Genomic DNA, 13,405 nt, shown 5'->3' on the forward strand with positions numbered 1-13,405 from the left:
GAATATATTTATAGAAATGTGAATGTAAATTAATGAAGTTTTATTAATCAAAATATGAATTCTTAAAAATAGTACAAAAATATTCTTGAATTTGCAAGAAAATTTAATACTTGCATTAATAAATTAATTACTAAAAGATTATATGATTAGAAATTTAAGAATTTTACTTACAAATTTTTAAATATTTTCATATCTGATTAGATTTAATCTAAATCTTCTACAATAATTATTAATAATAATAAAATTTATATTAAGCCTTTAAATAATTAAAAAGCTATGTAACAAATGCTCTCGGTTATAAAATATATAAAATTTTTTATTAACCAATTTTTGTTTAAAGTTTTAGAATTGAAAAAACATATTATTATTGAATGCATACTTCATATACATACTTTCAATTATTGTAGTACACTTATCTATGTATATCAGTTGACTGATATTGCGACTCCATTTAATTTTTATACTAGATATGAAAATTTTTCAGTAAATTAAATCATCCTTGTAAATAACAACCAATGTCAAAATTATACCATTATACATTATTAATTAAAACATTTTCCTCTAAAAATATCATCTGAACCCCATCATTTCTATTATATTATATAATATAATATTAACCATATTTTTGTTAACCAAACCACTACACGCTTCCATTTTCCATTATTAAAATTATCCACTATATTTAATCCTTTAATAGCTACTATGATTATTTTTTTTATATATAATGTTATGGTATATTGAAAATGGAAACTTTAAAATGGAACATATGAGGTTTTTATATGCATTTTGTATTTATACGAGTATATATGTATATAAGTATAATTTGGGTATATATGTAGTTTTACAGGTTTTATATAGATAGGTATACATATAAATAATAAAAATAGCATTTGTAGAGATGTTTCAATATAATAATATGAACATGTAACTACACCTACACTCAATCTGTCATTGTACATTTTAATGTCCAATATGTCCTGCAGTATATAAAAAAACATATATATCGAATTAATATAAACGCCCACAGTCATCGAATGAAAAAGATTTTATGGTATTTTTTTTATCGATTTTAATTTTAAATTTTTGTAACTTTTTCGAAAACAAAAATTTTTTTTGCAAGAAATCTTTATCACATACAAAAATATTGGACAAAAATTTGTGTTCAATTTTTATTGTAAACATTTTGAGTGACACCAACCAGGATATTTAATTTTATTAGCAATTTAAATAACTATCATGTATAAAATGGAGCATATTAGAGGAAGGTTAGAATTCTTTAGAAGAAGTACAATAGGAACTCAGCGAAGGAAGCGAGAACTCAGAAAAGGAGGAGATCAACAAGCATCGTTTTTTTTTTGGAATACTGTTTCCTTACGGGTTGATTTTTGGAAGTATGGATATTTATTTCAAATATTTATTTTATCTCAATTTTTGAAGCGTTTTCTTGAGATAATACGCCAATTGCATAGGTATCATGAAACTTGATATTTGATCGAATTATTAAATGTTCCTTCTTACAATCAATATTGATTGTAAATAAATTTCAATCGTCGACTCTTAACATTGACACCTGCCGCCTAATCATCATAAAGAGACAACTTGTAGCAGAAAGAAGACAGTCCCTAAAATTATATGAGCAATTTAAGTTATCCGTAATATGCCAATCCGTTCGCCTCTTTGTCTTTAGTAATCGGAAGGAATTCTCCTGCAATCTAACCGGTATTACATATGAGCAAGAAATAGCTTTTCGGAATACTAAAATATGTACCACTTCAAAACTGGTAACTCAAACTTACAACAATTTTTATTCTAAAATTATTCTATGAAAATTTGTGTTCTTTATAAGCTTTAAAATGAAAAAATACCACTATCAAAATATTGAAGAGTGTTCTTCTCTTTTTTTATTCGCTCTTATGCAATTTCTACCTGCATACTATTTATTATATTGGCAGTATTGGGTTTTATTTAGGTTTATAAATTACATTTAATCTTCTGAGCTGAAATAAATATTTACGTACACAAATGCATAATATGTAAATTTAAATATCTCATATTTGAATTTCAAAATAAATTCTTTTATTATTCACCTACATAATTTTGTTCTCTTTTTTCCAGTGTTTTTCTGAAAAAGTGTGTCCATATAGATAATACTGATATTATTCACAGAATTTGCATAATATATAACTGCATATTTGTGTGAATAATGTAACACATATGTACTTTTGTGATTAAATATTATGATGCTACTAAAAATTATATTATGATCTCACTTTATGTATGTATGTATAGAATAAAAATTTTCCACTTCTAGTACAAATAATACTTGACTTATTGGCTACATTTTATTGTCGGATAAACGTTCATTTATTTAGGAAATTTGATAAATAATTGAGAAATGCAATTTAAGAACGAACACATGTGATACCAAAATAATTTTATGCAAGAGAAAATAGCTTTGTTCAATGTAATTATAAAAAAAATGTATAAGGATATTTGAAATAATGTGTGGTTTGTGACATAAAACTCAAGTAATTACTTATTGATGGTTAAAAATTTATAATTTTGCTGCTAATGGAATGTCAAATACATTGACATTATAATAGAGTTAGCGAAGATAATTACAAATGCTTTGACTTTAAAGCAAATTGATTTAAAATTTATTAACGAAATTTCTCAAAATAAATTTAATTATTTAAAAATGTTTAACATAATAAACGATTTGAAATTTTAGAGCAGTAATTTTGAACATCTGATATCACAGTAAATAATTGTTTTCTCCATTTATGTTATTCTCCATTAGGTTACGAGTATAAAAGGCTACTACACAAAAAAAAATATTCGAATGTCAGGAAAAATTATAATAAATTAAAAATTGAACAATATTTTCCAAATTTTTATCGTAATTGCTTAATAAGTCTATAAGCAATTAGGATCTATAGCGCGAATTAATATGTTAATTAATTATAGTAACATCTGAGATCCCTTTCGTTCGACCCGTCCCCTTCTGTGGACTGCCATTTGGAGCAAACTTGACGCCCCGCTTGGGGAGAAATCAAATCTTCAGTGGGGGGCTACAGAGGGATGTCGTCATGTGAAACTATTCCTTCTATCTTGCTGAGAAAGTGGCTGCTCAAAATTGCTTGGGGTGGACCGAAATTGAGTTCGTACAATTACTGGTTTCTTCACTGGTGACTGTGCGGTAAAATATCATTTGCACAAATTAGGTAAATCGGACACCCTTTTGTGTAGGTTCTGGTAGGAGGGCGGGGTGACAACCATGTACATTCTGTTCTGGCTGTCACGAGATGCAGATGGTTTGGGGAGGAGCTCCCTTAATATGGGAGCGCTCACATCCAGCTCCCTGAGAGATATCTTCGGGTTTTTGCTTGGGACCTGGGTATTTTAAGTGGGATATGGTGGCTGGGGTGGAGGAATTTTCTTGCCCAAGTAATAAAAAGGAAAAAAACATAACTAATTCTATATTATATTTATAATAAAATAAAAAATTTTTTATATAATTTTCATTTTTATTTTCTCTTTTTTTTTTTTAATTTCAGAAACGTCAATATTTAGTGTAGAAGGCATATTCTTATGTCCAGAACCAAATCGACAAAAACAATGAAAATTAAAGCAAGTTCTCTCCCTAGATGGTGTCCGTCACTATTGTTAACCGTCATTTATATATAAATGTCAACAATAATTATAAAATAATTAAAACAAAAAAAAATTCTTATTTTATTATTATTTAATAATAATAAAAAAAATAATTAATAATTTTTTTTATGTTTGTTTTTAACATAAACTAGAAAAAAAAACGGAAAATGTTCAAAATATTAAAATGTTGACATTTTACATCAATCCAATATTAAGGAATACAAAATATATAAAGTTACTTTTAAACACTACTACATACTCGATTTTAAAAATTAAATAGTAATTGCCACAGATGGAACACAAATAAGAAGAAAAAGAAGAAGATAGAATAACAGTTAATGACAAAGACAACATCAACTACTGGAAAATAAAATACAGAAAAAAAAAAAACAAAAACTTTTTAAATAATTTTTTTTTTTTTTTAATTACAAAATATTTAATTTAATTTTTATTTGCATTTAATTCAAATGTTAAAATATAAACAAAAAATAAAAATATTTAAAATAATAAAAATATATACAGTTTTTGTATATGTGTATATGCAGTAGAACTTCAATAATACTTGCATTATTCACAAATAGTTTCGAAATATTTGAAATAATTTTGAAATAAAGAAAATTCAAAACTAAAAAAGCCAAGTCAGTAAAAAAATTGTTGGATTCTAATGAATAATTAAAATTACATACAGAGAATTTGAGGAAAAGGAGTTTGGCTGTGTGTATATGCATATTAGGAAAACATTTAATAGTAAATTGGGAAATTTAAAACACACAAAATCACCAACAAATCATAATACAGTAAATTCAAGAAAATCCATCATAAATTTTATAATATAGGTACAAAAAAAAATATAATTTTTATTTTTTAAAAATTTATTTTTGTTTTTATTTTACATTTGAAAACAAAACAAAAAACCCATTGTATACCATATTATTTATAATTTTTAAGTTTAAATAAATCAAAAACAAAAAAAAAATATTAAAATGCCATCTAGTGATGAGGTTAAGTAAATATAAAATATAAATAGTGTTAAAATAAAGGAATAAAGCGATAAATTAAATAAAAAATTAAAAAAAAATTAAAAAAAAAATGTAAGAAAATTTTAAACATAAAAAAAAAATTAATAAAAGAAACAAAAAAATAGTAAAAACATTCTAGTTAAATTCGAAAATAAAATTAAAGAAGCAAAAAAAAAAAAAATACAAAAATTAATTATTATTTTTTTATATTATATATAAATATATATACATATATATATATATATATATATATATATATATATAATTTCAATTTATATTTATAAAGTAAAAATTTTTTAGTTACTTCTCGTATGTATAGACTTACATATTATATAATAATAATATTATGTAAAAATATATTTGTAATTATTATTATTATTAATTATTGTTCAAGACAAAAACAAACAAACAAACAAAAATTTAAAAAATCAAATTTATAAAAAAATCAAATAATAAAACACAAAATTTGAATAAAGACAGATGAAAAGATGAAATCAAATATGGTATCATCATTATACATACATACATACATATATATAAATATAGAAGATTTTTATTTAATTATATAATATAATTAAAAAATTTCAACCACAATTATAAATATGAAAAAAAGGAAGAAAAATCAATTATTATAAAAAAAAAGAAAAAATTAAATAAAGAAAAATTTACAAAAAATTGCAAAAATAATTATAAAATATAAATATATATATATATATATACGTATATATATATACAAGTGTGAACAGAATAATAATACAGAAAAACAAAAATATAGGAACAAAAATACACAGAGAAAAATAAACTAAATTTTTAAATATTAATTAAAAATAATTAACAAAAAAATAAAAAAAATATATTGAAATTTCAACTTAACAATAAAAAAAGAAAATAAATAGAAATCAAAAAAAAATTATATTATATATAATATATACATATAAAGATATATAAAGTACATGTATAAAATTTAAATACTAAAAAAGAAAAAAAACAAAAATATCCAAGTGATTCGCAATTCGAAAAAATTAAAGAAAAAATTAGTTTTGTTTTTTTTTTCTTATTTTTTTTTGTTATTATTCTTTCCACGATTTTTGTTATTTTAAAATATAGCTATTAAAAAAAAGAGACCATAACAAAAAAATTCTTTTATTTTCTTTATCAGCAGAAATTGTACCTAATTTTTCTTGTTAGTGATATTATAATTTGCATACTTTTAGGGGACTTTAATATATTTTTTCCAGTCGCTCCTGTAATTTTAATTATTTAATTTACATAAATTGAATTTCAATTTCTTTACTTTATCAATTTGAATTTAAAATAAAAAAATAAAATATTTTTTAGTCAAATCAAATATGTATGCATTTTATAAACATAAATAAATGGAATTAATATTAATTTCTTTAAAAATTAAATAGATTATTTTTGACCAATTTATTATTTTTGTCCAATAATATTCAATATTTCATAATTTAATCATTATTCAATAGTTCATTGGTGTTAATAAGCAAAATCTTGAATTTATGCTCTAATAAATTTCAAATAAATTTTTAATATGAATAAATGTGATTAACTCATTCATTAAATTTAATTAATGAAAGTTCATCTATTATTAAAACTACAATTAATGTTGCTCTTTATTTTAAAACAGATTTAAAAATTATTATTAGAACAACTAAAAAATTATTTTTCTCTAATTAAAAAATTTAAAAAAATTTTATTTCCAGACTATTTTACACAATTTATTAGTTTTTTTATTTAAAATTTTCTTTTTTTCAGTGTAAAACCTTATATTTCTTACAAATTTTTGAATTTTATACTGACCCAAATTGTAATAAAAACAAAAAATTATGTGCATAATTTAACTGCAAATTTTCTGAAAGTTTTTTAATATTAGAGTCATAGAAGAAAATTAGCTTTGTTAAAGTGCGTATGTTGTGCACGAATTACATTATCTAAACTAAAAGTATTTTTTTCCGAATAAAAGGGAATTGAATGAGTATAAATATTTTTTTTTCAAATTTATGAAATTAATGATTTTTTCTTTCTTTAAATTTCTTCGATGATTTTAAATTTTTAATATACAATTGAAACCCATGAAATAATTACCTAATTTAAAATAATCAAATTAAAATAACAATATTTTACTTTATTTGCTTTTTAATATTATTCAAATTACTAAAAAAGCAATACGCCCTATATATTTACCCTTTATACCCACAAAATTTTATTTAGGCTTACGATTAAAATTGTTAATTTTTATTTTGAATTTTTAATTATTTTGGAAATTATTATTATTTACAATAATTAGGAACAATTAAAAAAAAAAACAAAAAATATTAATGAATTTCGACTATATATGAAAATAATATTATTGAAATTCTAACTAATAACTATTAAATTTGATAGTACGAGTATAATTATTAAAAAAAAAAAAATTATCATTTCTTTTGTCTTAATTTTTAAATAATGTTAATAAAAAAATTTGTAACATTTTTTTTTTTTTTTGTTTTAATTTCAATTAATTTTAGTACCATAGAATATAAAAATGTGTTTATTTTTTTTTTTTTAAGTTTTTGTTTTTAAATTTTTCTATTTTAATTTGAAAATGAATTAAAATAATAATAATTTTAATAAATAATCTAGTAATGAGAATTGATTTTTAAATTTATAGTTCGATATTTTAAGTAGAATTTTATTTTAAATTACAAAAAAAAAAAAAAGTGTTGTAAATTTTCTATTCTAAATTTTTTGTGATGCAAAATTTAAATATCAAAATTAATTTTAACACCTTTGTACATTACTATAATTAAAACTAAATTTTTGTTATTTAGAATATTTTAAAATTAAGAATAAAACTCAACACTAACAAAATTCTATTTTCTTAATTCTTCTGCTTTTTATTTAATAATTTTAATTATAAACCTCAAATTAAAATCAATTCTCACAATGAATTTAATAATGTTTTATATTATAAAAAAATTTTTTTTAATTCGTTTTTTTTTAAGCAATAAGTGGAAAATTTTTCAAAAATTATTGTAAAATTTTTGTTTGTATAGTAAATTTTTTTTTTATTTTATAAAAATAACAAAAAAAAATATATATATATATAACTGATAATAGTAATAGTAATAATTTTAGTAATTATAAAAATTTGAAATAATAATAAAAAAAAATTAAAATATGTAAAATTTATAATTTGAATAATGAGAGAAAAAGAGAGAAAAAAAAATGAGATAAGAAGGTGAAAAAAAAAAAATGTTTTTTTTTTTTTTTAAATAAAAATAATTTTTTGAAAATTATAATTTTTGTTTTATTTTTATAATTTTATTAAATTTTTCATTTCAATATTATTTTATTAATATTTTTATTTTATTTTTAGTTTTTCAAAATTCAAAAAAAAAAAATTCAAGAAAAAGAAAAGTTCAGCAATTCACTTACAAAGACACCAAATACACACTCATTATAATATCAAAAGATGCTGAAAAAATATTAACTGGTTTATATCCGAAAAATACTAGATTAAATTCTAAAAAGGACAATATATTTTTGTTATTCATAAAATAAATGTCATCATAAAGCATACAACATAGCAGCTTCAACTCATTCAATTGAAATGCTTCCTTTTCCTTTGAGTCTGGTTCAAATTTTCATGAAAAATATCATTATTGTGAAGTGTCTTATCATTATTATGTATATTTCTTTGTATAAGGAAAAAAAAATATAAAACCTCACCCAATCACTGCCATTCCAACAGTTAACATATTCATCAATCAAACATTATCAAATCCACATTTAAAATAATAAAAATTACTACATATTCTGTTTATACAAAAAATAGTAATTTCTTTGTTGCACTAAGAGTCAAAAGTATGGTTAACCATACTAATACAAAAAGTATTAGCAGAAGTAGAAATAAAGATGTTTGTTTTACAATTGGGCCCCGATATCTTCATAAATTTTCAAATTCAATTTGATTATTATTCAATTCGGCAGACCGTAAAAATTTGATAATAGAAAAACATATTTTTTAAAATGTTAATTTAGGAATTAAATTAAAAATTTTTATTTGTAAATTATTTTAATTTAAATTATAAGTAATTTTTAAATTATTTTAAATTATTTTTTATTGTATAATATTATTTTATTTTATGTTCTAAAAACAACAGTAACATTGTGATTGAAAAAATTTATATAGAAAAGTAAATTTAATTAACAATAATGGATTTCAAAAACGAAACACAAAATCAAAGTTCCCAATAAAATAAAATCATATTTGTTTGACTATAATGTTTGATATATATATATATATATATATATATATATATATATATATATATATATATATATTTATGTGTTTGATATATATATACATATATATATTTATATATATATATTTATGTGTTTGATATATATATACATATATATATTTATATATATATATGATATATATATACACATATATATATATATATATATATATATATATATATATATGATATATATATACACATTCATGTATATCCATATATATATGTATATATGCATATGCATATGTACCTATATATATGTGTATATATATATATATATATATATATATGTATGCGAATATTAAATTTATCTCCATATGAATATATACATATAAATATATACATATATGGATATACATGTATATATATGGATGTATATATATAGATATCTATGGGTATATGTACATATATTTATGTATATATTAATATAATATATATATATTTATATTTATAATCAAAAATGTGAATATATATTATTAATATCTGGTAAAGTAAAAAATATAAATTAAAATACACAATATATTTTATTTATAAAAATCACAAAAAAAGCAAAAAAAAAAAACAGGACTATTAAATTAAAATAAAAATATTAACGTTAATCAAAAATAAAACAAAAAAGGATAACAAAAACATAAACTAAAAATATTATCAACCTTACACCGCAATAAACAAAAAAAAAAATTAACAGAATAAAATTATTTTAACTAATTACAGAAATTTTAAATAAAATTAAACATACCGAATAAATAATTAGGTAAAAAAAATAATAATTAGGTAGTTCTAATTATATTGAATAATACTGTAATTATATTAAAATACATAGTAGAAAATATTTCAAATCATAAATACTTATACATTCTGCAGTATTTTACAAACCCCGATTAGAATTCAAAACAAACCAGCAACTCTTTCAATAAGCACATTAAAAATCTTCATTCTAATAGAAAATATTAATTAATTTGATTTGAATTACATTTTTATTCTTAGTTCTTTGATATGTTATGCTTTATATGTTGCTTACCGTAATTCTTATAGATATTGAAATTCTCATACTTAAAATTTTGTAATAATTCCAATTTATAATAAATTATTATTATTATTTTTCATTGTAAATTAAATTAAAAATTAATATTATGTATCCAAGTGAGACTATGACAGGAGAATAGGAATATTGGTGTTCAAGCATAATAAACGTATTCTCCATGAAAATGAAATTTTCGAAAATAAATAATGGTGTTCCGGTATTTCTCTTTTTTGGGAATTTGTAACGGATTAAATTCTTTTTATGTCGAATATCATTCAAAATATAAAGTTAAACGAGTTTGTTTAAATTTTATTGTTTATTCTAAAATGTTTTTATATTGAAGTTACTTTTCTTAAAATATTTAATTTTCATGGAATCAGGAAGATCTAAAAATTTGCCTCTTCACACAGAATTATTCTTCTAATTTCACACAAAATTATTCTTCTTTTTTATTTTTCACTCATCTATTTTCTTCATTAAATAAAAACAAAACTGGATCCATATTTATATTTTTTTTTTATTAATCAAATTTGTAATGCATCCGAATTCGGGAAAATTTTGGAACACCATACTTGCATCCTGAAGAATGTAAAATTTCGATTCTATTCTCATTCTCCCGAATACTTAATCGTGGGCGATTATGTTTAGAGAGTGATAATGTTTCATTCCCTTTTTAAAAATAAAAAATTATTATGTCTCCAATAGAATTTAATCATCATTCTAGAATCGATTAAAAAAAATTCCCTTAAGATTCTTAACTTGAACAATTATGCAACAAAATAACAAAATATTAAAAATAAATACAAATTATTAATTAATATAATATTTTTAAAAAAATACCTACTAAATATATTTATAACTATATAAAAAAATAATCAGGAAAATTTGCACCAGTTTTATACACCAGAAAAACAAAAATAAAATAAAATAGAAACAAAATTTTATTAAAAAATGAAATTTCCATTTTAGAAATTCACACAAATTCACAATTATTATATAAAGAAAAGCGACTTTAAAATTACAAAAAAAAAAAAAACAAAATATAAAATATTGTATTTTATTAAAATTATTGAAAAATAAAAAAAATTTCAAAAACAAAGAGATTATTATTTATATATAAATTATTATTATATTAAATTATATTCTCTATAAATAAAATACCCATTTAAAATTTAAATTTACAAAATTCAAATAAAAAAAAAAAACAAAAATTAGGGAACTCTGAGCAAAACAAGAAAAGAAAACATAATTAAAATGTAAAATTATTAAAAAAAAAAAAACAAAAAATCAAAAGCAAAAATTTAAATTTAAAAGAGAATTTATATAATTATATATATTTGTGCACAAAAAAAAATTCATTATATGTATGTATATTTATAATAAAAAAAAAAAACAAGAATATTAAAACTAAAACATCGAATTATGATTAATTTTCGACTGAAATTTCAATGTATTAAGAAAATATTCAAAATACACAAACAATCTTATTTATTTTAACATCAAATTTTAGTTTTTATTTTTTTATTTAATTAATTTAATAATTTTTATTTCACATATTATGAACTTCTTTAAAAATATATTATGCACATATTAAATGCGAATCCAAAATCAAAAACAAAACACCCAAAATAAGTAGACAAAAAATTAAAACAATATACGAGTATTTGTTCCGAAATATTTAAAAAAAAAAAAATATAAACTATTTTTTACAAATAACTAACTACCACCACATAATTACCATATATCTAAGAAACTTTTGAAAGGCACTGTTTAAATGAAAACTTAAAAAAAAAAAAAAACAAAATTTATAAATATTGAATAAAACATTTTAAATTTAAATAAAAATTAATAATCCTAATTATAATTAAAATATTTAAATTTAATTTATTCTTTTTTTTTTTTGCAATTTAACCAAAAAATTATTATATTTTATTTAAAATTTATATTTTAAAAGGCGAAGTATCTATACTACAATTTTTGTTTTAAAAATTAAAATATTAATCTTTTTTTTTGAATTAAAAACTAAAATGTGATATGTCTTTAAAAAAAAAAAAGAAATAAAAAAATTAATTAATGAAAATTTGAACAAATTTATACGATAAAAACAAAGTTAAAACTTACAAAAAGAAACACGAGAGCCGAAGCAAAAATTTGATTTAAGAAAAAGAAAATTATAAGAAAAAAAAAACACCTTGTAAATTGAAAAAAAAATAACAACCATAATTTTTGTTCTAAATAAGAATATTTTTGTTTGTAATTTGAAAAAATCTTTTTAAATATTTATTTGCACTATTCTGAAAAAAATATTATATATTTTTATTTATTTATATGAGGCACATTCTGTATTTCATCTTTTTGTTAAGTTAATTATTTTCAAATAAGAATCTTTATTCGTATTATACAAATTTTTGTTAGAATTCTATTAGTATTATTGTAAGACAATTTCAATGTAACCAGACAACTCTTTCTACATTGTTAATACAAGTGAATGAATTTATAGTCACTTAAATTTTTAGAAAAATAATTACTAATACGGTATACTTTCTTACTTTCCTTTCATTCTGTACATAAAAAGATGAAATATACATTCATATTCTGTTAGGCACATCACTTAAGATAATGGGGTATGATAGATAATTATAGTATTATGATTTTCAGTTCAAGATTTCAAATTTCGAAATTGATTTTATTCCAAAAAATCACAAAATTTTCATTCGCCAAGTGATACAACTAACAGAATATGTGTGATAGAATAAGGTCCCATCATTAATAGCAAAAATTATTATTTAAATATAATAAATTATTATTATTATTATTTAAATATAATAAAAATTATAAAAATTACATTTATTATTTAAAAAAAAAAATTATTTGAAATCAATTAGAAATTTTTTCTTTAAATTAACCAAATTCCTCCAAAATCTTTAAATAATAAATTAATAGAATATACAATAATAATTTATAAATAATTTAATAGTATAAAATAAATAACATAAAACAAAATTATTAAAATTAAATTGCATCACATCAAATTCAGTATATACATATACTATAAAATAATATTATAATTATATTTTTAAAAATATTCAAATTAAAAAAAAATTAAAAAATCAAAAATATGTAAACTAGTTACATATTTCTTTAATTATTAATTCAAAAAAGATTGTTGCTATAATTAGTTTAGTAGTTAAAAAAATAAAAATATAAAAAATAGATATTCTAAAATACTACAATTAAATAAAATGATTTGACCGTAATACTTACATATTACATATAAGTATTTAAAGTATAACGAAAATTCATTCTCTTATTAGTTAAATTTTAATTTAGCGAATAATATAGATTATGTAATTAAATTAATTTTTAATTATAATTGCAATTTAGTTGTTTTTAATAATTGATGC

At 19.3% G+C, this 13,405-nt stretch overlaps 1 protein-coding gene across 1 annotated transcript in view; it reads left to right on the plus strand.

Moving 5' to 3' along the window:
- The window catches only part of LOC129613661 (cyclin-dependent kinase 14), a 137,598-nt gene extending 132,266 nt beyond the window's left edge, over positions 1-5,332 (plus strand). Inside the window, exon 11 of the mRNA XM_055527817.1 lies at positions 3,558-5,332. Within this exon, the coding sequence (XP_055383792.1) occupies positions 3,558-3,622 (65 nt within the window). The 3' untranslated portion in view covers positions 3,623-5,332. The remainder of the gene's footprint in view (positions 1-3,557) is intronic.
- Positions 5,333-13,405: the final 8,073 nt, after the last annotated feature.

Source organism: Condylostylus longicornis, unplaced genomic scaffold, assembly GCF_029603195.1.
Source record: "Condylostylus longicornis isolate FDR11 unplaced genomic scaffold, ASM2960319v2 ptg000085l, whole genome shotgun sequence".
NCBI lineage: Eukaryota > Metazoa > Arthropoda > Insecta > Diptera > Dolichopodidae > Condylostylus > Condylostylus longicornis.